Source organism: Ranitomeya imitator, chromosome 6, assembly GCF_032444005.1.
Source record: "Ranitomeya imitator isolate aRanImi1 chromosome 6, aRanImi1.pri, whole genome shotgun sequence".
NCBI classification, from domain to species: Eukaryota; Metazoa; Chordata; class Amphibia; order Anura; family Dendrobatidae; genus Ranitomeya; species Ranitomeya imitator.
In genome coordinates this window covers 91,389,032-91,416,531 of record NC_091287.1, presented here as the reverse complement: position 1 = coordinate 91,416,531, position 27,500 = coordinate 91,389,032, and the positions used below count along the sequence as shown (strand labels likewise).

Below are 27,500 nucleotides of genomic sequence, written 5' to 3'. Positions count from 1 at the left end.
TTATCTCTCTTCATTATGTGCTGGATTCTTATGCACCGACGTGGGTCATATATAGGAAATTGCAGACAATTGCTGCAGTGAAGGATCTCAGCCCTCACCTCCATGCAGTGTGATGTATATATATATTTCTGTTACATATAGGGCTGGGATGGGAAGCTTGGAAGTTTGCAGGCTCAGTCCCCATCCCAGGGGAGCACCCTCAGCACTCCTTCCTATTGGCTACTGAATGATCAGCTGCTTATATTTGCCTGTGTCGCTTTTGGCTCCTGGCCATCCAGAAACAAACCAGTTCGATGACTACTAATAGTTATAGCTGGATGTTCTAATACACAACAAATCACCGGACTAGAGGGTGCGGAGCCAATGAGTTCGTACTTTGTGAATAGCACTTTTGCTGGGAGCCTGCCCAATGGCCAGGACTCGTTTGTGGGTCAGATCCCTCTCTACTCCTCTGGTTATGAGGCTCTGAGGCATTTTCCAGGTTCTTATGGGACAAGTCCCCTCCAGGAGAAGTCTTATTCTTCGCCCTGTTTCTACCAGCAATCTAACACAGTCATTGCCTGCAACCGAAGCTCCTATGACTATGGGACGACATGCTTCTATCCGGACAAAGAGGGCGGCAGCCCCAACACCTACCCGGCCAGCAAGAGGGCCAGTGCGGGGGACTACCTGCAGTACACCGCGGAGCAGCAGTACCGAGCCCCCAATACACAGAGCAAAGGGGGCACCGAAGACTCCCCGGACCGGAAGTATAGCAGCCATGTGTACCCCTGGATGCAGAGAGCCAACTCCTGCACTGGTGAGTCCCCAATACAGGCAAGTGGGGGATGTATGCAGGCAGGAGGCACAACTATATGGAAACAGATAGATTTACTTATTTTTATATTATTAATATTTTTTTTCCATATAGTTCTATCATAATGAATACGACCCAGCCTCCTGATTGCATGCATCTCCCTTATATAGTCAGAAATGCATGCATTGTATATCTGGACTATATGCATGCAGATATACAGTACTTCTTATGTATGTATATATATATATATATACACACACATATACACACACATATATACACACACACACATATACACACACACATATGTATATGTATATATATATATATATATTATACACACATACCTGTTTGTTTGTATATACACACAGCCACAAATACACACATAGACATGGTGTGTATATATAAAATGTATAAACATCTGTTTGTATATACACACACTGACACACACATATACATTGTGTGTGTGTCTCTCTCTCTCTCTCTCTCTCTCTCTCTCTCTCTCTCTCTCTCTCTATATATAAAAGAGTTTTCAGCACACAAATATCTGTTTCTATCCACAAACAAGAATGATACATGTGTTAGCCAGTGGATAGAAAAATATTTAGAATTGAGAGTCCTCAGTAGTTGATACCTTTTAATGGCTAACTGAAAACTGTCTGTGCCTGATGAAGAGACCTGTGTAGTCTCGAAAGCTTGCAATTTGTTACCATCTTTTCAGTTAGCCATAAAAAGGTATCAAGCACTGAGGACTCTCAATTCTAAATATTTTTATATACACACACACACACACACACACACACACACACACACACACACACACACACACACACACACACACACACACATATATATATATGTACATATATACTCCACCTATGGATACAACATATACATGTGTACACGAACACACACACACATGTATATATATATATATATATATATATATATATATACACACACACATATTTATCTATATACATATATGTAAATGCACTCCGCCTATGGATACCACATATACATGTGCACACGAACAATATATATATATATATATATATATATATATATATATATATACACACACACATACAGACACATACATATACATATGTTTAATATGTGTCTGGCTAAATAATTATGACAAAAGATTGATCTGAACACATTTGCTTTCCTGCATTGTAAAATGGAAACATTTTCTCACTTTAAACACATTTTCCACTTTAATACATTTTCTCTCATTTACAATTCAGCCCGAAATAAAACATTTACACAGAGACTACACAGAGACTACACATGTTCCGTGAGCAATACGTTTTTTTTTTTACAGACATATATTATAAACACTACTTCCATATTCAGCACACGAAGCATTGTGTTTGTGTACACCATTATATAGGAAGGACATTCCTATTCTTTTCTCGCTTCTATGTGACACTGACATGTTGTAACTGCATCTCCTACACAATGTAGGGCTCTGTACCCTGCCAGGCTCGGGGATGGACGTGTGTCTACAATGTCCTTGCACACTGTGTTGATTTTTAACCCTGTGGGTTTTTTGTTTTGCAGGTACAGTGTATGGGAACCACAGCAGGAGGGGCAGGCAGACATACACCAGGTACCAGACTCTAGAACTGGAGAAAGAATTCCATTTTAATAGATATCTGACCAGGAGGAGAAGGATTGAAATAGCAAATGCATTGTGCTTAACAGAAAGACAAATTAAAATCTGGTTCCAGAATAGAAGGATGAAATGGAAGAAAGAAAGTAAGATTATTCATTCCTCACAGCCAAACAGTGACCCAACAGAGGACAATCAAGTCACTGACAGCAGCACTTAGTCAGCAGGCCTCCCCTTATTCACCCTGTGCCCACACCTTCCATACTATTGTCATGCCCATCTGATCTCTGCACCCATTTTACTACATAGCCGGGACCATGTCATTTTTAGCGAAACATAAATATCATTCTCATGAAAAAAAAAATGTATATAAATATGCAAAACGTTCATGTGTGATTTTAAGCAATGGATGCAATTGAATTAACCCACAAAACAAGGGGCACCAGTCTTATTATTATAACCCGCTCGTGCAGTTATTACAGTCTGCAGCCATATCTGCCACAAAACTGTGCACAAAGAAGGAGAAAAAGACTCCGGAAATCTGAGGTCATCCTGTTTTCTGCAGTGTCTGAACAGAATGTCACTGTCAGCTGCACTGCAAATGTAACTATAATATTTACAGCCTCTCATTGTTGCTACCCGGGATTACAAGGCAACGATCGTGCTGAAAAAGGAAACGCAGTGAGAGCATGGCTGAGATTCTGACGACTGCTTATCATAGGAATCTCTACACACAGGCTGCAGAAGAGAAAATGCCCCCAAATCTATTGCAATCTAAGAATCTCTTTTAGGGAATTATATTTCATTTGTTTATTAAATTATTACATTGAATTTCATCTATGATGTCATTGTTACAATGAGGAAATAAATACGTTTCATTGTCTATATATTTTATTTTACATTTTCACATTATCCTTAATGAAGAAAAAAAAAAACATGGAATACAATTATTATACCTAGTTTAGCTAATAGAAAAATAAACTATAACATTCCTAAAATATTATCGATCTGCTAAGGTCACGTCAGTGCTGTGAGAGGCTACCGATTTCCTTTCAGTCTGTTTCTATATTTCCAGCCATTACAGACTTATAGGTTATATATATAAATATTTAAGGTAGAAAATAAGTTTATTTTGGAATAAATAGCAACAACAGCATTTATGGTGCAATTTCTCGGTATTAATCTGCTTGTTTGTGAACTGTGGCTGCTTGAGCCGGTACATTTGGTATTCACTAATGGAAGCTGTGAGGGGAATGCAATAATTTTTCTGTAATGGGATGTAACCTCAATTCGACCCCGGCCCTGCAGTCCCCTTTTTTTTTTTTTCACTCTGTGAAGAGACCTGTAATAACAGCGAAGTGACCAGACGGTGGCGCTAGAGTCTGAGCAAAAGTATGCCGCCAGCTGCGGGAGCGCGCAGGGATGCTCGCCCCCTCCAGCATCCTCCCAGCTCCCCCACTCATGCACCAGTTTACCTCTAGAGGTCATCAGGCAGGATTTACGACTGGACAACAAAAGCACGTGATTCCAAGTCGTACCCCATATTTGGGTGCCTACGTAGGAGGGAACCAAGTACATGTCCCAGTCATTTCCATAATTCATCATAAATTGTGCAAGGGTGCTATAGACGCACAAAACGACCCAGAGCCACAAATCAAGCACACACATATCAAAAAACAAATGAGCTCTTATTTTGTAAACTCATTTTGCGGTCGCTATCCAAATGGCCCGGACTACCAGTTACATAATTATGGAGATCACAGCTCGGTGAACGAGCAATACAGGGATTCAGCAGGCATGCATTCCAGCAGGTACGGATACGGCTACAATGGCATGGACCTCAGCGTTGGGCGAACACCAGCCAACCACTTTAGTGCCAATGACAGAGCAAGAAACTACCCACCCAACCCAAGCTCCTCTGCAGAGCCAAGGTATAGCCAACCTGCAGGGTCTTCACACTCTCCAAGCCCACCTGACCCTCTGCCCTGCACCGCTGTGCCCACCCCGCCTGTCAGCGAGAGTCACCAAGGAGTCAAAAACTCTCTAAGTAACTCCAGCAGCAGCAGCACCAGCACGTCCAATGGCAGCAGCAGCACCAGCAGCACCAGTGCCAGCCTCAGCAGAGAAGGGCTGGGGGCTTCCTCCTCTGGTGCTGAAGATGACACCCCAGCCAGCAGCGAGCAGGCAGGTTCACAGAACGGCCAGAGCCCTGCATCCTCAGTGCAGCCCCAGATCTACCCCTGGATGAGAAAGCTGCACATAAGTCATGGTAAATACGTCTTCTCCTTACTCTATCTCCACCATTCAGTACCTGTAGGATGTGTGTGGGTGGTGGGGGGAGGCAGAAGGCAACTTTCAGGGGCTCATCAATGTACACCTATTTATGGCTATAGAAACCTTCCTAGACTTTATATTTAAAGGGTTAAAAAAGCATCTAATTCTACATTTATATATGTGTACAGTTATCGCCTCTATCGCCTGCACATTCATTCCCGAGCTCAGTAGAATGTAGGACATTCTATCAAGTTTAGTATCTGTGTGTTATTATAGCCAGACCTGCATTATTAATGTGCCTTATATTATTTGATATTTTACACGATCCTAATTAGATGCATCGAATGAACCCATCCTTAATTAGACCCGAATTGTGTCAAACTGAGCGATCGTCTTAATATTTGTTGAACTAATTGCCTGATGTCCTTTTTATTATTATTATTATTATTATTATTTTGTTGTTGTTGTAGATAATATAGGAGGACCAGAGGGGAAGAGGGCTAGGACAGCTTACACTCGCTACCAAACTCTGGAGCTGGAGAAAGAATTCCATTTTAATAGATACCTGACTCGCCGAAGGAGGATCGAGATCGCCCATGCCCTGTGCCTATCCGAGAGACAAATCAAAATATGGTTTCAGAACAGAAGGATGAAATGGAAAAAGGATAATAAGCTGAAAAGTATGAGCATGGCGGCTGCAGGGGGGGCATTCCGCCCATAGATGTGCCCAAGTGTTACAATATTGTCACCATAGACTTTCTAGGACTCTTGTGTGTGACTTCAGTGAAGAAACCTGTTTTGTCCCCCCCAATATACTATCCAGTCCTTGATGACCCCCTTTCAGCCGGAGGAATATAGCTGCAGCTGCTTTATGTATATGTTTGGTTTTGGATGGCAATGTCTTGACAATTGTAAATGTTTTAACTTATTTGACTATGTAAAACGCTAAGTGTTACTTGAAGTAACAGAACAAAAAAAAACCTGTTTATTTCTAACGTTCTGTGTTGCATTCAATTTTGCAAAAAAAAAAGAAAAAAAAAAAGAAGAAGCTGTAAATGTTTGTGAAGTGTAACTATGTTTGAATACTACAAAGCGTCTACCTACATTTCCAGATAATACTACCTATGTGAATACTATGTTGTAGAGGTGACTTGTGTTGTTAATGTGGTGAGTAGTGACACAAACTGTGATCCCCAGCAGTCTGTCCTAGCTGTGCCTTTTTGTATCTCATGATGACTCTGCACGACCTCTTGTAAAGTGGCTGCACTGGCAGCTAAGTATATGTAATATTATGTGTTTGTTCAGAAAGTTAAACGATATAGTCCAGCTTGGCTGTTTAAGCAATTGCTATATATTTTTTTTTTTTTGTAATTTTTTTCATGAAAAAATATGACTGGAAAAAAAATAAACTTTCTACTGAAAATACAGATGTTTGTGTTCCAATCATTATTTGGGGTGGCAGCTGTTTGTTTGATTAATTATATATACACATATATATGGAAACTTGTGTTATTGGTGATGTTACTGGTGGAAAAATTACAAATGCACAATAATGACTTAATTTAATTTAAATTGTAGCAATGGTGTGAGAAATGATACGTATAAAGTATAATGGTATCATGTACATAGGTAAAAAAAATGTGACTACTTAAGCTGGGTTTTAATTTTCAGACAATAGGTAACTTTTTTCTATTTTGTTTACCTTTTTTTAGGGGAATCTAATAACTGTTATCTTAAAGAAACCATTCTCAGTCATTTACTATGTAAGGTAGTGTCTGCATTCTGATTCTAGATGGGTTCCAATAAGTTCCCCCAGATCTTTCAGGCTTGGACTTACCTTACCTGAGCTTGACTGTAACTCCTCTCAGCCTGAAATGGAAATGGAAAGAGCTCCCTTTGCTAAATGCTTACATTCTTGTCTTCCCTAAGTTATATAACAGTAAACTTTATAAGCCTCAGTTCCGGCTATGTGACATTTGGTTGCCAAATGAATAGGGTTTTGTCTATGAATTAGATCGTAAAATCCTCCATAGCACAGACAGATAGGCTCACTGGCTATAAAATGTCACGTGGGGCTATTAAAGTAAGTTTTATGGTTTTGGGGAGTAGACGTCCAACATTATATACCACATATCATATAATCTCACTCATGCTGGACATCACTTGGCTTCTAGTAGGACACACCAGGCTTGCAAGCATCACCTTGTCGTGGCAGCTCTCTGTAGCCCAGAGCTCCTCACCTTGGTATGATATCTACTAACTTGCAATTTAAGGTGAGTTCTACATGAACTTCTGCACATGTGACATTTAATATTCTGCATGTTTAGCTCTCATTGTGCTGTGGTATACTTGGTCTATCTGACCCTTTCCTCCAGGCATGCCCCACCATATTACCTCTATAGTGTAATGATAGCCAACTATAACAATATTCAAGTTGTTTATTTTATACTGACTAGTCATACAGGTCTATTAAGTGTTTAGATGTTGGGTTTGCATTAAAAAAAAAAAAAGTCAAGAACTGATTCCCAGAGCTGCCGTCTCCACTTCTGCATATCCTTTGAAGACCAGTCACACCAGGCTGGTACTTACCTTCTAATAAACACTATTCAGCTCAACCAGGTCCTTATCTGTCCAAGAGCGAAAGTGGCCAATATCAAAGGGAGCCCAGAAAGAAAGTGCAATTCCCCTGAAGATACAGGCGATGTTTCTGGGGAAGACTTTGGATAGGCCCCAGCTGTGTGTTCACTTCACACACTGTTAGTGTCCATAGTGTGTTCACACTGTCATTAGCACACGAGGACATCTGGGATCTGACATTACACTTTGAGATTCAGAGCTGGAACTTCACCTTTATTTAGAAATCCACAAAGGAGAAGTGTTTGGGATAATTGTGTGTGAGGTCCTGGGTGAGAACCAAACTTCTCCATCTCCAACTGCAGGTAACCCGGTCAGTTCTTAGTACATCAGTAGATTTAGGAACTGATAGTTCGTGTTTTTTTTTTTTATCTCTGGGCGAAAGTTCAAACAAGTCATAAACTTTTATGGCACTGACACTAGGAACATTTGGTCAGTGTTTCCCTTCCGCTCTATTATTGTTTTCTGGATTTCTTTAGCATCCAAATTAGCATAAAATATTACCCCAATATAACTGCCACAAAGGGGCTTCTCAGGGGCTCTGTTACTCCTAACGACGAAATTGCAACTACTGTTGCTATATTTTTACTGGTGCGTTAGCAAAATAATGTGTGTGTGTGTGTGTGTGTGTGTGTGTGTGTGTGTGTGTGTGTGTGTGTGTGTGTGTGTGTGATATCTATCTAATATCTATATCTATCTAATATCTATTTATCTTCTACTTACTCATCTATATGTGCTTTCCTTTTATTTCTTTTTTGTCTGTATCTGTCTCTTTCTGTCTACTTTCTTTCTTTCCTTCTCTTGCTTTTTAATCTTAATAAATATTTGCATGTTTCTAACTACAATTTAATGGCTCCTGTAGTTGTCTGTTCCAATCAACTGTCCTTGTATCATCTAATCATCCATCCACCTAATTATCTATCTATCTATCTATCTATCTATCTATCTATCTATCTATCTATCTATCTATCTATCTATTTTCTACTTACCCATCTATATGTATTTTCCTTTTGTCTCTTTTTTTTTTGTCTGTATCTGTCTTTTTCCATCTACATTTTTTCTTTCTTTCTTTTCCTTCTCTTGCTTTTTAATCTTAATAAATATTTACATGTTTCTAAATATAATTGATCTTGTAGCTGTCTGTTCCAATCAACTGTCCTTGTATCATCTAATCATCCATCCACCTAATCATCTATCTATCTATTATCTATCTATCTATTTATCTATCTATCTATCTATCTATCTATCTATCTATCTATCTATCTATCTATCTATCTATCTATCCATCCTTCCTTCTCTAATATATCTATTTTATATAATTTATTAATATAGCTGTATACATTCCTACTTATATAGTATATATGATCTGTTTACTTGTATTCATCTATATTTCCCACTTTATTTATTTCAGGAAATAGATAGATGTATAGATAGATTGATATGAAGGCAAGATAGACCAATATGGAATTTTCAGTATATCCACATTGAGTATACATCTCACTAGCTAATCCTAATTTAGTAGCACAAGAAAATGTTAAAATGTTTGAGCGTGTGCATGTGTGTATATGTGTGTATATATATGTCTGTGCATATGTATACGTGTGTCTGTGTATAATATGTGTGTGTCACTCATACATCTTGTAAAGGCTGAGATTTTTAAAAATAAATATTAACTACACTTTTCTAACTAAACATATTGGTGTCCATTGTTCATGTTCAGCTCATCTCACAATTGTCGTTAAACTATCCAAATATTTTTTTTTATTATTAATAATTAAGTAATTAACTTATTTATTAGTTTGCCATATACTTTTTTTTTTCTAAAGAATAGATAATTTGTATACAGTTGGTACAATGTTTGACAATATAATTTGTAAAAAAATATATATAAATACTTTCTATATACTGATAGAAAGCTCTGATATATGTACATTGTTCATTGTTGTTTGTTCATATGAAATATAAGGGTTGATACATTTTGAATGGGTTAAAAAATACAATTTTTTAAGAAATGCAAAAGCATAATTGTTCTATCTATCATCTATCTTTCTAGTTATCTATCTATCTATCTATCTATCTATTATCTATCTATCTATCTATCTATCTATCTATCTATCTATCTATCTATCTATCAGACTTTTCAATAATTTTGCTGAAAAGTTGAATTAGTGATAGAATTGTACCTGCCATGCACACTGTTGTATTAAACATAGCAAGGTTTAAATAATTATAATTTTATTTTACTTTTTTCAAATTATTTTGTTCCAAATATACATTTTTTATCATTATTTATTTGAAAATAATATTTACTCAACGTTGCTGTTCAAACAATTGCAATTCTGTGGAGCAGCCCTCGCTTAAGGTGAAGACTGTCAGAGCTTAACAAATCACAGCTCCCTCAGTTCACTGCCAGGTTAAGTAAATGCAGAGAAAGATAAATCTGCAAAGCTTAGTATCACCAGCAGAGCTCGCTTCAGACCAAGTTCACCGACAACACTATGCTAGGCAAGCTTTTTCCCTTCTCCTTCCTACTTTTTTTTCTTATAAGAAACTCTTTCAGAGAACATAAAGCAATCAGCAATGAAACCCTAATTTGCAAGTTGGATCAGCAGACTCTTGTAGAATTGTAATAATAGGTTTCATGGGCAGCTCTATTATCATTGTCCTTTAATGGTTTTGCATATGTTTAGTACACTTTAATAATATATATATATATCACACCAGCATAAAATATTAAGCTATATTAGTAATACAGCAGCACGAGCTTTTGTGTATTCCTAGATAAATATAAGTGTATGTGTGTGCTGGGTTGTATGGGATCCTATGAGCCTGTGCATGCATAGTGTACCAGGGGGTCAAAAAGTTGGAGGTCAAAAGTTGAGTCTTTGCGCTGCTCCAAGCCATCATCTATCCAGACAAAGTTGGATGTCAATGTTATATAGTGGACATTCTGCCCATCAGCACAAAAGATAAAGAGTGTTTTGCGTTCCCCTAGCATCATAGACTGGACTCCTGTTGAACTCTAGCGCTTAAATGACCCTAATTACCAATGCAAGGATAGAAAAATGATTCCTTTCAGCGGTAGGAGCTGTATTTCATCTGAAGCCATCCACACTATGGTCTGAAAGAAGTTGTTCCATATGGAGTAGGTAGGAAAAAAAACTCACAGCAGAAAGTTGCAATAGTCAATGTTTTATTCCAGGAAGGAAACTTACATTTAAACAATATTACAAATACAAAAATAATACCATTTAACAAAGCACACTACTTCAAAATATGCTGTATTAAACAAGAAAAACGCGACCATACATGTTGCCAGCATACTATTATATCCTACGCATAATTTTTTAATTAATTTCTGACGGTATACAAACTGCTTATATATATATATATATATATATATATATTTATATATATATATATATATATATATATTTGTATATATACATTTGTATATGTATATATATACAGCAATAATGGAGGCGTCACTCCCAATGCAGTACGGTTGGATATAAAGTGGATTATTAATGTCCCTGTAATGGCAACGTTTTGCTGAGGACCTCTTCTAGGCCGATATGTGTATATGTATATGTATATATATATATATATATATATATATATATATATATATATATATATATATATATATATATATATATATATATATATATATATATATATATATATACAGATTCAGTCCCCTATGTGTACATGGATAGACAAATCGATAGATATGTATCACATATTTCCTAAATAATAATAATAGCTACACTTTATTAATAGTAATTTCACATTTATTTCATCAAAGAAGTATGAGGGCAGGAACTTGGATTTTTTATTAGATATTTAGTTATTGCACATTATAATATTTTACACATTTGTAATTTACAGATGGAGGTTTAGTAAAATTCTTACAACTGAGATAACAAATCTCTCATATTTAATGGAAATATATATATATATATATATATATATATATATATATATATATTTTTTTTTTTTTTTAAATGAAGTTATAATGCATTTGACGGCAAAAAAATGTCTTGCTATCAGTATTGGAAGATTTTTTCTTTGTTTGTTTCCAGGCACTTTTTGCATAGTTGATGTGAGGTTGTTACCAACTTCCTGACCAATCATTAATCACGAATTAAATGTTTCCAGATTTCGTAAATTAGGACAGGATTTTCCTTTTTGGTAATGATTGCGCTGTATAATAGTTAATTTCTCTTACGCGTCATTCAGAATGAAGAACAAGTACAAGTTTAGTCTATATAGTGAAATAATATTGTAAGAAAGCAAAAAGCATTGTCAAGCTCTGATAGTGAGGCCCTTGCCCACAGCCTCCTCCAGTGAGGTCACTAGGCTTCCTCAGAATCCCGACCCACAAGAGTGATGCATTTCATAACCCCTGTAATGTGTACTTTTCCATAATTTATTCTTAATTTTCTGTCACAAGAAGTGACCTGCTAGAAACTCCCTGCTGTCTAAAAGACACTTGCTGGACCTTTTAGAAAAGCTAAGTCCAAGGCCGAGGTGAACCTCAGGTCAGCGAGTCTAACAAATATGAAAATGTCGCCTGGTGAACTGCAAGGCTCCTTATTTAACAAAGACTGTCAATGGGAAGATTAATACCAAACCAAATGCGCCCAGTGTCACTTCTCGGTCACTTTGAAACCAACACCCAGGCGCTTGTACAAAAAAAGGGGCAAATTTCTATCGAAAGAAACACAACCAAACACTGAAAAGAAAAACAAGGTAGAAAAAAAAAAGGTTACACTACTACATATACACAACACACACACACACACTGCACACACCACACACACACACACACACACACACACACACACACACACACACCACACACACCCTCACACACTACACACACACACACACCACACACACACACACACACTACACACAGCACACATCACACACAGCACACACACTACACACACACACACACACACACACAACACACACACACACAACACACACACACACAACACACACACACACACACACACACACACACACACACACACACACACACACACACATATATATATATATATATATATATATATACACACACACAGTTATAAGCATTTATTTGCAAATATATATTTATATATTTGTGGAAATAATAAGTCTCTTTTTATTCTTTTTTTTATTATAAGTTTTATATTTATAACAATAACTACATAGAGCGAAGCTTTATGTTAACAGGTATGTGTTCTTACTGATTAAATTAATATTGCTATTATAGTGGAGATTGTTATTCATTTTTGAAGATTATTAACTGTTACATTTGTATACGAAGAACAGGAATATTTTCCTTCCTAATAAATGTGAGCACACCACTGTTTTGAGCAGAGCTGATTTGCTTCTTTGTGGCAGAGTTTAGTTAACCATAAATCTTGCAGGAAAATGTTTAAATGTCTTCTAGTGAGATAACGCCTGGTGGTCTTGGCTCAATTCTTAATGATAACAAAACCTCAAAGACAACTAAACAGGCCTTTTGAAATTTACATAGTCACTTTCAGGCATTTTGCACCCACATTAAAAGCACATTTGCCTATATTGTACTTCCAGTAAGTGCCAACCACAGGGCGCTCACAGGCTAATCCTCAGATTTTGCAGAACTATATGTGAACAATCTGTATGGTATACTTCATATTACAGTAAATACTAGACTATAGCTATATTTGTATCAATCTGTTTTAAGTCTGAACTGAGTGCGACATAATTCATTGTAAGCCTGTTGGTAAATAAAAATCGTGTTATTTGTAACACTTACACTCAGTAAACTAAGCTTCACTACACATACCTAGATGATACAGATAGATAGATAGATAGATAGATAGATAGATAGATAGATAGATAGATAGATAGATAGATAGATAGATAGATAGATAGATAGACATGAGATAGATAATAGATAGATAGATAGATAGATAGATAGATAGATAGATAGATAGATAGATAGATAGATAGATAGATAGATAACCATCGGGGAAGTACCAATGTGTAATCACTATTTTTTTCCTAATACTTGACGCTGTAATCTCCTCCCTTTTAGCTTAAAGAGCTGAATCTCACATACATGTTTCTTTTCTGTGTGTTGTAGGTCAGGGAATCAGGAAAAAGAACATTTTGTAGAAATCCTCACCCCATTGCTCTACAGAATGCAAATGAATGAAAGTTCGCCATCTGCTCTCTTTCTGCTTCACATAGCAAGGTAAATGCCTCCTGTTTTTATTTAATGCACTAATAATAGCTATACAGTATATATATATATATATATATATATATATATATATATATATATATATATACTCAACCAATTATGATAATAGTTTGCACAAATAATAGCATTTAGTAGCATGATAGCGTGCTGTCCCTCTTTCTTTCTTTTTCTCTTTCTTTCTTTCTTTTTCTCTTTCTTTCTTTCTTTTTCTCTTTCTTTCTTTCTCGGATCTATGGCAGGCCAGGCAGCATTGACTTGTAAATTGTGGTTGCACAGCTACATTTCACTCATTTTTTTTCTAGCTGTTATAAACAATACGATTATACTGTCAGCCCTATTAATAATGCATTATCTATAATGCCCAGAGAGAGCATGCACTAATGTCCAGGAGTGACCACACAGGACACTGTACACTGCCTTCTATCAGCTCTCCCTCTCTCCTCTAGCAACATGTGGACTAGAAGTGTCATATTCGACTTCTTCAAATAAAAATAAAATAAAATACAGCCTGGATTTCTCTAGTAAAATAGGCACATTCGAGTCCTGTTTTTACCTGATGCCAGGATTATTTGCACAGCCAATATGCTTAGACCAAATGTAAAGTCAGCTGCTGCCTCCTGATCCCCATGTGAGTTATCAGGGAAGTATATACAGCTCTGCCATGTCTCACACTCTGCCATGGTTGTTATCTGTGCCACAGGGAGTTTACCCCTGAACATCAGGTTATTTACGGCACCAAGAGATGTCATGTGTGAATACATGAAGGCCAGTGATTGCTGTACAGTTGGAAAATAAAAGCAGTATTTGCATGTGACTAAACTGGTATATACTGGTAAAACAAAGTGGATATCATTAGTATATACTCCCATATAGTGATCTTTATATATCTGTGCATCCTAAATACACAGCAATGGCTTTACAGTGTTGATGTCTGGATACAGTTTTAGCTTTAATCACACATAAACAGAGCTTCATTTACTAGTTGGTTGATGGCTGGATATAGGCTGCATCCTACAGCCACGATGGTGACTATACATATCCTACAGACCATCCAGTGCCACAATTATATATATATATATATATATATATATATATATATATATATATATATATATATATATTTACAGCACAGACCCCAGGTTCTGAATAAGACACATCCTAGGATCACTGCATTAATAGGATTCTATACAGTGCTATAATGTCCTGCAGCTTGCTATTCTGCAGTGGAGTCATTGCTCATCTAAGTGCATTGTGTTAGTGAGATAACATAAAGATTATAGGTGACATACAAACATGTTAGCAGGGCTGACCCACAGAGTGAATACTGACATTAGTGCTTCTACCATAGCACGACCTCAGGGGCTCCATGCAGAGGGGTCCATAGAGCAGCACAGGACAGCTTCCTCCAGGGCAGGCTGCACACAGGCGATCATTACTAATGTGAGGACACATTATAGGCGCTGGTGTGATCTGATTGGGATTAGTATTGATCCCTGCTGCTGTCCTCTGGATCTGTGGCAGGGATTTTAGTCTGATGATGTTCCAGCTGCAGTGGAGTCTATAAGGGGTGACTTGCAGTGCATTTATCATTCTGGTGCTTCCTTATCCGGGGTGCAGAGCGGAGCACTGATTGGCTGGCCCAGTCACATGGGTGTGTAACTTTGCACACTTGACAGGGAGTAGGAGGGTTTTGTGCAGAACAGAAAAACGACAACGCGAGAAAAATTAGTATTTTTTGTTGCACTTGCACAAATTAATGGCCATGAGTTCGTTTTTGATAAACTCCAACTACATCGAGCCGAAATTCCCACCCTGCGAAGAATATGCCCAAAGCAACTACTTGCACAACCAGTCTCCAGAATACTACGAGCGGCCGAGGGAGCCCGGGTACGAGGCTGCTCCTGAGGGTCTCTACCAAGGTGCGGGCGGCTATGCTGAAGCCCCCTATGGATACAGCCACCTCTCGGCCAGCCAGGAGCCTGGGGGCGCCCAGGAGGGCATTAAAGGGCACAGCCAGCCTCCGCAGCTGCTGCAGAGCCACGTCCTCAGGCAGCAGCCTCCACCAGCAGCACCGCAGCTCTGCGAGCCCACGGGAGGCTCCACTGACGGCATCCATCCCGAGAAGAGTGCTGCTGCTGGCCTCAAATGCAGCAAAGAACCGGTGGTCTACCCCTGGATGAAGAAAATACACTGCAACACAAGTAAGTGACATCCCAGCAAGGTGTGGTGGGGTCATTCTTGGCCAGGGCTTGGGGGACACCATCCTTATTGGAGCCCATCTGTATGGCAGGTAATGACTGATGCCATAAATGCCTGGGCCATACGCCTTTAAGGCTCCCCTTTAACTCAAGCCCCATCCCAATAGACTCCATTGTTTGGTGTATTGTCAGTAGCCTGGGATTTGTTCTGTTCCTCCTTTATATGAACAATGGTGCGAAGTCATTATTTAATGATTATGTCCCATTGCTTTTCTCTTCCTTCTGCTCAGTTAACCCACACTATACCGGCGGGGAACCCAAAAGGTCCCGGACTGCGTACACCAGGCAGCAAGTACTGGAGCTGGAGAAGGAGTTCCACTTTAACCGCTACCTCACCAGGCGCCGGAGGATAGAGATCGCCCACACTCTGTGCTTGTCCGAACGTCAGGTCAAGATCTGGTTCCAGAACCGAAGGATGAAGTGGAAGAAAGACCACAAACTGCCCAACACTAAGATGCGCTCTGCAAACCCATCAGCCACAAGCCAGCAGTCCAAAGCACAGGGTCACCAGCACACAGATGGGGCCACCACCCCCCTATTATAAGGCTTGAATGGCATTGATCCAATTGCTGGTAATCACTTGGACCAAATGACTATGGAAGGAAAAAAAAAAAAAGAAACAATTTCAATTATACTGTTGGATACAAAGTCCTTGCTCCTACCTGGACAATTGTTCATATAAACAAGGAAATGGATGGAGACTTTTCTTGCTCTATTTATGGAACTTGATTGTATACGTATAAAAAAAGCTAAGGGTGCATATGTGTACATGAATATTTACATATAGTTCAGTGTCTACATAGGTAGAAATAACTATTTTGTATACAAGACACATACGTCACAGATGCATTTATGGGATATTATGTGATAAAAGTATGGACTTATATATGACACATATACGTATAGCTGTGGGTATTTAAGAAAACAAAAACTAAAACAGTTGTAATGATTTATTTAATGGTTTATTGAGGAAGAAATGAGTCGGTTTTGTAAATACTAGATAGGCAAAAGCATTTCTGTAGACACAAGATAACTTCTGCCTGCTTAGCCCTCCCTACCTTTGACATCAGTGTATGCTCGACACTTTCCCTGTGTTGGGATTTCTGTAGAAGGCCTTTGATAGTCTGAAAGGCGAGAATACGTTGTAGATACAGTGGTGGTACATGTCGTGGACTTTGTGCTGTATTGTTGTGGTGCTAAACGCCAAGAATATTCTGTCAAAATTAAAGATTTCAAAAACAGACGTTTCTAAACTTGTTTAGTATTGAACCTAGCAATGCTGCATGCTAGAACATATGGGGCCTCAGAAGTTACCCCATCAGCAACCAAAAAGTGACCAGCTGGTGTTATAGGGGTAAAGAGTTTAATGTTATATCTCCAGAGGAAATGTATTGCAGGAGACTGCCATGTGTTTAGTACATATATATGTTTATGGGGCTATATGTGTGTATGTATATATGTATATTCCCTACGTGTGTGTTTAATGTGTGCACAGTATTAAAAAGAATTACTAAGCTATAAAGATGCCTGACACTGCAATATTTATGAACCATATGGAAAGCAGCCATTAAATATTTCATAATATCGCCAGTACCCTAAGTAGTTTCTATTAACTCACATGGTGAACCCTCAATAATTTTGCTTGCTAAAAATCTGATATTATTGTTATTATAATTAGCAGTAGTAGTGGTGGTGGTGGTGGTGGAAGTAGCAGTAGCATTCCATTCTTGCTTTTAATATAACATATGTAACAATATAATATAATTTTAACTTATGGCTTATTTGTACCTTACCAGACTTTCCTAAGGATTACATTTGGAAAAAAATCACAGAAGCCATGGCATTTCTAAAGAAAGTGACGCCACCTCTGTTGGATATACCTTTAATGAACCTAAACATATTCCTTATGAGCCTTGAGGCCGGGTAGATCCGCAGACACTTCCAGCACTTCAAGGTACCTATGCATTAGGACGCTTTATTTACCACTGTATCTTTTGCACTTTTTATGACTTGCAATGATGAGAGTTCTTTTACTATATATATATATATATATATATATATATATATATATATATATATATATATATATATAATTTTCCTTATCTTCTATCCCTTTACCCTTCCATTTATTGTTTGTTCTTTGTCCTGTCACATAGTCTACCCTTTGCTAAGGCAACCAGAGTTCATCCAGAGGACACGGTTTCTGTCTATTGAGGTTTTTTTTTTTTTCGAAGATGCAAGCTGACCCTCAAACCCTTGACCTTTAGTGTAGAGTTCCATGTAAAACGAACCATCTTTTCATGTAAACCTGGCAAATTGTGCGTTTGCAAAAGGAAAAGAGTAAGAGTAATTGTATTGGTCATATCAAATATTTGAAGCAAGGGTTGGCCTCAAGAAATATGTCAGATAGGTTCCTTGAAGCAATAGGGCTATCTCCCCAGATCACTGGTTTGCCTCTGGTGCATCCAGATGCTAATTGATCTGAATTCCTAAGATTTGACATCTTGCTTTTGAAATAGTTTCTAACCAGAGTTTAAGTGAACGATGTATTATTTGTATTGTGTTTAGAAATAGGATAGCACACAGAGAAAAGGACTGCACATAGCTGTAGGCGATAGGTAGAATGCCCTGCCATTCTGAGAGAGGTAGAATGCCCTGCCATTATGAGAGAGGTAGAATGCCCTGCCATTCTGAGAGAGGTAGAATGCCCTGCCATTCTGAGAGAGGTAGAATGCCCTGCCATTCTGAGAGAGGTAGAATGCCCTGCCATTCTGAGAGAGGTAGAATGCCCTGCCATTATGAGAGAGGTAGAATGCCCTGCCATTCTGAGAGAGGTAGAATGCCCTGCCATTCTGAGAGAGGTAGAATGCCCTGCCATTCTGAGAGAGGTAGAATGCCCTGCCATTATGAGAGAGGTAGAATGCCCTGCCATTCTGAGAGAGGTAGAATGCCCTGCCATTATGAGAGAGGTAGAATGCCCTGCCATTCTGAGAGAGGTAGAATGCCCTGCCATTATGAGAGAGGTAGAATGCCCTGCCATTCTGAGAGAGGTAGAATGCCCTGCCATTCTGAGAGAGGTAGAATGCCCTGCCATTCTGAGAGAGGTAGAATGCCCTGCCATTCTGAGAGAGGTAGAATGCCCTGCCATTCTGAGAGAGGTAGAATGCCCTGCCATTCTGAGAGAGGTAGAATGCCCTGCCATTCTGAGAGAGGTAGAATGCCCTGCCATTCTGAGAGAGGTAGAATGCCCTGCCATTCTGAGAGAGGTAGAATGCCCTGCCATTCTGAGAGAGGTAGAATGCCCTGCCATTCTGAGAGAGGTAGAATGCCCTGCCATTCTGAGAGAGGTAGAATGCCCTGCCATTCTGAGAGAGGTAGAATGCCCTGCCATTCTGAGAGAGGTAGAATGCCCTGCCATTCTGAGAGAGGTAGAATGCCCTGCCATTCTGAGAGAGGTAGAATGCCCTGCCATTCTGAGAGAGGTAGAATGCCCTGCCATTCTGAGAGAGGTAGAATGCCCTGCCATTCTGAGAGAGGTAGAATGCCCTGCCATTCTGAGAGAGGTAGAATGCCCTGCCATTCTGAGAGAGGTAGAATGCCCTGCCATTCTGAGAGAGGTAGAATGCCCTGCCATTCTGAGAGAGGTAGAATGCCCTGCCATTCTGAGAGAGGTAGAATGCCCTGCCATTCTGAGAGAGGTAGAATGCCCTGCCATTATGAGAGAGGTAGAATGCCCTGCCATTCTGAGAGAGGTAGAATGCCCTGCCATTCTGAGAGAGGTAGAATGCCCTGCCATTCTGAGAGAGGTAGAATGCCCTGCTATTCTGATTGGCACTGGGCACAGGCTTACTGTGTATTCTATCAATGTGGTAACATATGAGTAATACAACAGAACATGGCTCCCTACTGCAGCTGAACTATCCAGGAGGTTGAGATATATATTTGTGTATGTAATATTTGCCATGTACTAAATAATGTAATTAATGCATAAGGATAAAATATCAGCCCCCCCCCCCCCCCCCCCCACTGTGCTTATTTCATTTTATTTACCCTGTCTCTATTACACAACATCATCATCTTTTTTTCTCCTCCTCTTACTTTATTCTCCCTTTAATCTCCTTTTTAATTTCTCTCTCCTACTTATACTTTATTTCTAATTTCCACTGTATGTTTTAGTAATTTTCCATCCTTCATGTTTGATCATACAGGCTTTTTCTTTTCACTTTCACATTTGTCTGTCTATTTATACAGATCTATCTACCTATCATCTATCGATCTATTTATATTATCTATCTATCATCTATCTATCTATTATCTATCATCTATCTATTATCTATCTATCGATCTATCTCTTATCTATAATCTATCTACCTATCCATCTATTATCTATCTATCTATCTATCTATCTATTTACCTAGCTATCTATCTATTATCTATCATCTATATATTATCTATCTATCTATCTATCTATCTATCTATCTATCTATCTATCATCTATCTACTTATCTATCTATTATCTATCATCTATGTATTATCTATCTATTATATATCATCTATCTATCTACCTATCTATTCTATCTATCTATCTATCTATCTATCTATCTATCTATCTATCTATCTATCTATCTATCTATTCTATCTATCTATGTATTCATCCATCCATCCATCCATCCATCTATCTATTATCTATCTAACTATCTATCATCTATTATCTATCTATCTATCTATCTATCTATCTATCTATCTATCTATTATCTATCATCTATTTCTGTGTATCCCTATCTACCTATCTATACAATATCTATATCTATTATCTATCTGTCTATCTATCTATCTATCTATCTATCTATCTATCTATCTATCTATCTATCTATCTATCTATCTATCTAATCTATCTATCTATCTATCTCTATCTATCTATCTATCTATACTAATCTATGTTTTTTTCACTCCCTTCTTCAACTATTTACTATTTAGACTCTTTTCTTCACCCCATAGCTGAATTCTTTTTCTATCCCCATCCCTCCCTATTCTCAATGTCTCCTTCACTTATTCTCTCATACTGATGTGAACTGTAGTTTCATTTTGGGTCAAGGTTTTATGAATTTCTCAACTCTTTTTATTTTCTTCTTCTTCTTTTTCTCTCGTCTCATAGTTTCTTTCCACTCATTTTCAGTATTTTACAGTCAAATACACAATATGCCTTCATGTCATTCTAACCTTTTTCTATTTCTCCCTCATTCCTTCTTTCAGTTTCTCCTATTTCATGGCAGCAACCCATATAGGCAAATCATAATCTGCCCCGCCCTGCCTATCCACATAGATCTTTTCATAACTGGATCACTTGAACACAAGTATATAAATATTGCCAGCAAAGTGCCCCACACATACAGTTCATAACACATGAAAACCATTGCTCTCACATTACACTTCACATGTAGCTTCTCCATACTGGTGATATTTGATATATATTCCCAGCAATCAACAGCAAGGATTTAAATGGCTAAATAATCAGTCAACTTCAAGGGAAAGTATACATACTCAAATGAGCTGAGGCTGCTTCTACTTTCTATAAGGAGCTACAGTGCTGATGTGTAATAACATGGACTCTTTGATAACTCATCGGTGAGGTTGGCATTGCTTTTTGCTTTATGTTGAGATAAGATCTTAATTTAAAGCTGTATAATTCTGTCAATAGGACCCATCTTTTGGTGCTAATGCACAGTTAACGTGATGACATTTTGGAAGTTGTTATCTTTAGTCTATTTCTTGGATAGGGCAGGGTTTATATGCAATCACTAATTCATAAGAAATGTTATTGAGATAGGATGTTGCAATGGAATATAAAGACAAAATCTGTGGCTTATCATGTATTCTGAAACCACAGGTCCCAGCATAACTCACCAACCCCTAGCTGGCTGGGATGAAACGATAGAATTTCTGTAAGTATAAGGACAATTTCATGTTGTAGGTGCATTTTGTAGCATTCTAGTGTGGATTTGAGTGGATTGTGCAAGGTGATGATTGTGTATGGGCAGCACTAGCTCCTTAATATTCTACCTACTCGGTAAAGCTTTACTGATAGGAGAATGCCAGTTTGTTCATGAGCAACTTTTTTTTTTTTATCGTGAGGGTTGATGTCTTGGTTTGTGTCCAGTCTGTTTGCCTGGCATGGAAAGAACCGATTATATTTTTGCGCACTTTTTGCACTTTTCTGGCCTTCATAGACGGACATGGTCGTAAAGAAAAGCGCTGCATTGTGTTCTTTCTTGACGCAAGAAGCCATCTGGCCTCACAACTGCTCTTACATAGGGAGATCCACTCTGATATCCGTTTCCCTCCACTTTTTTGACTTGTGTAAGTAAGGAACTGTTATTTCATGTATCTGATATGTCTGCCCTTTAAGTATTTAGTATAGAATATTGTAAGATCGCCTCAACTTGGGTCACAAGTCACATAAGGTTGGGTGTGCTGTTTACTAGGGCTTTACAGTAGAAGAACTCCACACTAGCACTGGAGCAGCAAATGACACCATCCATCTTCACGTCTCATTGATCTGAACGTTTTATGTATTTTATGTATTAAATTAAGGCATTAAAATGGCAAAAAAAAAATTATAGAGATAAATAATGAAAGTGTCATTGCAATTAAATGGGTTTTGTTATTATTGCTTTGAATCTTCATAACTGCACACCTCCAGCTAATTGGGAACTGTCAATATTAACTCATTCCATTTTCCATGTGCATCCTTGCACTGGAGACTGTTGATTTGTCCCTCTGTTGCGCCAAGTCACCCACAGCAATGTTGTGCGTAATTGTCTGGATGAAGAGGAACATGCATGCACTTAACGTAAAAAATGCAGGTGTGTGTGAGTCTGTGTGTGCGCATGTGTGTGAGAGTGTATGTGGGTGCTTGCTAATGTGTGTATGTGTGTGAATCTATGTTAATGTGTGCATGCTAATGTGTGTGAACATATGTAAGAGTGTGTGGGTTATTCTATGTATGCATCTTTAGAGTGTGTGTGCTAATGTATGTGTGAGTGTGTGTGTTAATGTGTGTGTATGCTAATGTGTGCGTGTGAGTGAGTGAGTGTATGTGTGCTGATGTGTGTGTGAGTGAGTGTGTGTGTTAATGTGTGTGAGTGTGTGTCCTAATGTGTGTGAGTGTGTCTGCTAATGTGTGTGAGTGAGTGCATGTGTGCTTATGTGTGTGAGCTAATGTGTGTGAGTGAGTGTGTGCTAATGTGTGTGAATGTATGTGAGAGTGTGTGGGTTATTCTCTGTATGCATCTTTAGAGCGTGTGTGTGCTAATGTGTGTGAGTGAGTGTATGTGTGCTAATGTGTGTGTGAGTGAGTGTGTGTTAATGTGTGTGAGTGTGTGTCCTAATGTGTGTGTGTGCTAATGTGAGTGTGTGCTAATGTGTGTGAGTGAGTGCTAATGTGTGTGTGTGAGTGAGTGAGTGTATGTGTGCTTATGTGTGTGTGAGCTAATGTGTGTGAGTGAGTGTGTGCTAATGTGTGTGAATGTATGTGAGTGTGTGTGGGTTATTCTCCATATGCATCTTTAGAGCGTGTGTGTGCTAATGTGTGTGAGTGAGTGTATGTGTGCTAATGTGTGTGCTAATGTGTGTGAGTGAGTGTGTGTGTGGTAACGTGTGTGGGCTAATGTGTGTTTTTGAGTGTATGTGTGCTACTATGTGTGTGTGCTAATATGTGTGAGCGAGTGTATGTGCTAATGTGTGTGGGGGTTATTCTAGGCATGTGTCTTTAGAGCGTGTGTTAATGTGTGTGTGTGCTAATATGTGTGAGTGAGTGTATGGGTGCTAATGTGTGTGACTGTGTGGGTAACTCTATGCATGCATCTCTAAAAGGTGTGTGTGTATGTGTGTGTGTGTGTGTGTGTGTGTGTGTGTGTGTGTGTGTGTGTGTGTGTGTGTGTGTGTGTGTGTGTGTGTGTGTGTGTGTGTACAGAGAGATGGCACATAGATTTTTTTTACAAGTAGCATTTCTGGGAGAAGAAAGTAGACATTTTTCATAGTAAACCACTCCAAAGATAAAAATCAGGAGATAAAGTCATCTCAGTACAAACCTGTATACAGTATACTCATTTGGTCAAAAAGCATATTGCTGATTATTCATGTCTGCAAGGCTGGAGGAAAAGTGAATATATTATCACATACCAGAACCATTAGTTGTCTTGTTCTGATAGAACACCTCTAATTCTTCTTGAAAACAGTTGTATTAACAAAACATGTTTTAGAAGCAGGTTCTATATATCCAATCCTATCTATTATATATTACTCTATCTATCTATCTATCTATCTATCTATCTATCTATCTATCTATCTATCTATCTATCTATCTATCTGTCTGTCTGTCTGTCTGTCTGTCTGTCAGTCAGTCAGTCTGTCAGTTTGTCTATCTAACTAAACCTAAAAAATGGGGGTACGATTCCAGAGTCAGATGATGAAGAAAAAAAGACACCCTGATTTTAATCAGCCCATTGGAATTTTTTTCTCCCATCATCTGACTTTGGAGGCTGCCCCCCAATTTTTTTTATGCAATAGGTTTTGATGATAACCTTGGAGGCTTTGAATGTATCTATGCCTGGAAAAAGGCTGTTTATATGTTTTCTTTCTTTCTTTCTTTCTTTCTTTCTTTCTTTCTTTCTTTCTTTCTTCGATTTATTATTTAATATCCCCATATACATTCTGCTTGTAAAAAAAAAAAAAAAAAACTCAGTGGCATTTGTCATTACAATATCGATATAAAATAAATATTTTCACTTTTATTTATTAAGTATCTTTGCATGCAGACAAATGGAAATGGTGATATTTTAGGAGGCCCTGAGCATGTGAAGTGTTAGCAATTCAACAGGACAAAGGGTTCAGCGTGGTGATTTATCTGCCATTCTCAAGTTGACATCCAAATAGGAAGTTTCCTGAAGCTGCTCAGTGCAGATGTGTTTTCTCTGTTCTGGGAGATATTACATTTGCATGATGTTAGTTTGTTTGGGGCAAAGGTCTGTAGTGAAATCTTAAAACCATTTACTGCACATTTGACTATTCCATGCAGTGATCATAGCCTTTATGATGTCATTGTGCTTTAAGAAACACATTTTTGCATTTACACTTTTACTACTCAAATGTGCTGTTTTCTTTCCTTAATGATATTTAAACCAGTAATAAAATCTCCTATACACCAAGCAGTAAGTGCCCCTGCTGACATGTTTATTGATTTGCCTTGTTCACACCTGTCCCACTAATCATGGGCTGTAAATTTAAAGAAACTTCGAAAGAAGTAATATATTTCTTAACTTATGATAGAATCGCATCATGATGGAAAGTAAACCTTTTATTTATCAGTATAAAATAGCATGACATGTAAATCTACAGCTATATTTTCATGTGGCAAAAGTTATATTACAGTTTTTTTTTTAATTTTAAGTAAATAAATGGGGGTCACAATGCCGTTGTTATAACAGATTTACTTTATTTCAAGGGTCATGTACCCAAATGGCAAACTTAAAGCACAAAGTAAGTTTATTTCTACAATAAAAAATGGCAATTTCCGAGTTATTTTCACTTTTACTCAGATAGAGAAAAATGATGATAGGGATAGATAGATAGATAGATAGATAGATAGATAGATAGATAGATAGATAGATAGATAGATAGATAGATAGATAGATAGATAGATAGATAGAATGGAAATAAAGTAAACTTTCGAATTTCTATCTATCTTTCTTTATTTCTATGTATGACAATATGTACATATTGTTTGCAGATATTCTCATATTCACACTTATATGTTTAAATGGTACAATAGAATAATATAAAAGTTTCCAGCTTCCCTCTCACGCCTGTAAATCCTCTCTCCTCCATTCTAGAAAATAATCAGAGAAAGGCCTCATTGTTAGTGCGGCTGCTGTACCTCGTGCTCAGGAGGTTTGCACGGATTTGCACTTCTGCCTGTAAAAGCAAAATAATATAAATCCTACTAAATCCATCGTTTTGGTGGCAGACTTGATTACCTTCTGTAGGAGCTAAGGTCCAAACTCTCTATATAAATACACGGTGACCAGAATATTACAGTGGATGGATAGATTGACATTATCCCCATGTTGCAAGCAACTTTATAAACTGTGCAGAACATTGAAGTCAAGTCTCAATCCAGAAATTCCCCAAAGTAAACCGAATGAATATGATCCACTGTGATTCCATCCTGGAACATTGATTTATCTTCAGCCGATTCCAGTAAACCTGCTTCCATCTTCGATTTCTGGAAGACAGAGAGATATATGAGGTGAGCTGGTGTATAATTCACAGACACTAAAGCCATCTCGAACTCCAAACAGAAAAAAAAAAATCTTCATTTTCATGTAACTTCCAATACTAAAAAAGTTTTTTTTGTTTCTCTTTTCACATGATCAGCTCCAGGAAAAGATTACTACTGATCTTTGTCTCTGCCGAGGTTCTCCACAACTGACCATATATCCATTAATTTTGTGCCCCTTTCCTGCCATGAGGCGTTTTTTTGTTCTCTGGTCCATTCTATTCAAGATATTCATTAACTAGTCTCAAAATGACACGCCTGAGCCAGAAAATCGGTTATATTCGCTCTCATGGGCGCAATGTGGATTTTGGAGTGTTCCCATATTATAAATATGACATAGTCTCTCGGAGTACTAATATCTAGATATAATGTGTGTGTGTCTATCCCATATCTGTCTATCTATCTATCTATCTATCTATCTATCTATCTATCTATCTATCTATCTATCTATCTATCTCATATCTATCATCTATATATTATCTATCTATCTATCTCTCTATTATCTGTTATCTATCTATCTATCCATAATCTATCTATCTCTATCTATCATCTATCTATCTATCTATCTATAATCTATCTATCTATCTATCATCTATATATTATCTATCTATCTCTCTATTATCTATCATCTATCTATCCATAATCTATCTATCTCTATCTATCATCTATCTATCTATCTATCTATCTATCTATCTATCTATCTATCTATCTATCTATCTATCTATTATCTATCTATCTATCTATCTATATATATATATATCTGTTATCTATCTATTATCTATCTATCGTCCATCTATTTATCTATATCTAAAATCTATATATCTATCTAGCTATCTGTTATCTATCTATCTATCTATCTATCTATCTATCTATCTATCTATCTATCTATCTATCTATCTATCTATCATCTATATCTATCTATCTATCTATCTATCTATCTATCTATCTATCTATCTATCTATCTATCTATCTATCTATCTATCTATCTATCGTCTATATCTATCTATCTATCTATCTATCTATCTATCTATCTATCTATCTATCTATCTATCTATCGACCATATTTCAGAAGACAGCCTAAGTGAATGACCAAGAGAGTCATTTGCAGAGGTTGACCATAAGGAGTACCCTGTAATTTTGTGGCTACACCTATGCTATAGGAAATGCGTAAGCCATCGTTGTGCAGAAGTGTCTCAAAAGACTCAAGATTTTTCAGAATCATCTCACTATTAGATTCAAGCTCATACATGATAGTATGAACAAAAACAAATTCTTGAAGGAGAGGCCAGTATTGCATTTGTCAGGTAATTAAAGGCCCTTTAGTTTCTTCTGTG

General features: G+C 37.7%; 4 protein-coding genes and 1 long non-coding RNA gene across 12 annotated transcripts in view; 4 read left to right on the top strand and 1 right to left on the bottom strand.

The window, feature by feature from the left end:
* HOXA6 (homeobox A6) overlaps positions 1-3,301 on the top strand; it is a 3,419-nt gene extending 118 nt beyond the window's left edge. Inside the window, exons 1-2 of the mRNA XM_069729911.1 lie at positions 1-799; positions 2,363-3,301. The exon at positions 1-799 is cut by the window's left edge and continues 118 nt beyond it. Coding sequence (XP_069586012.1) covers positions 364-799; positions 2,363-2,634 — 708 coding nt within the window. The 5' untranslated portion in view covers positions 1-363 and the 3' untranslated portion in view covers positions 2,635-3,301. The remainder of the gene's footprint in view (positions 800-2,362) is intronic.
* The window catches only part of HOXA3 (homeobox A3), a 46,854-nt gene that overhangs the window by 5,061 nt on the left and 14,293 nt on the right, over positions 1-27,500 (top strand). The window contains exons 2-4 of one of the 6 annotated variants that reach the window (XM_069729901.1): positions 13,453-13,563; positions 17,627-17,784; positions 21,718-21,772. The exons of 1 other annotated variant lie outside the window; for it this stretch is intronic. The gene's annotated coding sequence lies outside the window, so the exon portion shown is untranslated. Of the gene's footprint in view, positions 1-6,941; positions 6,962-13,452; positions 13,564-17,626; positions 17,785-21,717; positions 21,773-27,500 lie in introns of those variants that run through there. 4 more of the 6 variants (XM_069729902.1, XM_069729900.1, XM_069729903.1 and 1 more) reach the window with 4 other exon arrangements.
* HOXA5 (homeobox A5) lies at positions 3,422-6,145 on the top strand. The gene is made up of 2 exons (XM_069729907.1): positions 3,422-4,683; positions 5,159-6,145. Exons 1-2 carry the CDS (start codon positions 3,837-3,839, stop codon positions 5,407-5,409), a joined length of 1,098 nt encoding a protein of 365 aa, XP_069586008.1. The 5' UTR covers positions 3,422-3,836; the 3' UTR covers positions 5,410-6,145.
* HOXA4 (homeobox A4) lies at positions 15,217-17,071 on the top strand. Its single transcript, XM_069729910.1, has 2 exons — positions 15,217-15,773; positions 16,061-17,071. The coding sequence occupies exons 1-2, from the start codon at positions 15,329-15,331 to the stop codon at positions 16,372-16,374; spliced, it is 759 nt and encodes a 252-aa protein (XP_069586011.1). The 5' UTR covers positions 15,217-15,328; the 3' UTR covers positions 16,375-17,071.
* Positions 25,304-27,500, bottom strand: part of LOC138642019 (uncharacterized) — a 9,957-nt gene continuing 7,760 nt past the window's right edge. For 2 of the 3 annotated variants that reach the window (XR_011313974.1, XR_011313976.1), the window contains exon 3: positions 25,304-27,500. This exon is cut by the window's right edge and continues 1,342 nt beyond it. This is a non-coding gene — a long non-coding RNA (uncharacterized lncRNA). The other variant, XR_011313975.1, reaches the window with a different exon arrangement.

What these genes read in the sequence shown, in the direction of transcription:
- HOXA5 (XM_069729907.1), top strand. Translation starts at nt 3,837, where the DNA reads ATGCTCGCCCCCTCCAGCATCCTCCCAGCTCCCCCACTCATGCACCAG. An exon ending in AAAGCTGCACATAAGTCATG is followed by an intron (nt 4,684 to 5,158) that starts GTAAATACGTCT and finishes TTGTTGTTGTAG; the next exon opens with ATAATATAGGAGGACCAGAG.
- HOXA4 (XM_069729910.1), top strand. Translation starts at nt 15,329, where the DNA reads ATGGCCATGAGTTCGTTTTTGATAAACTCCAACTACATCGAGCCGAAA. An exon ending in GAAAATACACTGCAACACAA is followed by an intron (nt 15,774 to 16,060) that starts GTAAGTGACATC and finishes CCTTCTGCTCAG; the next exon opens with TTAACCCACACTATACCGGC.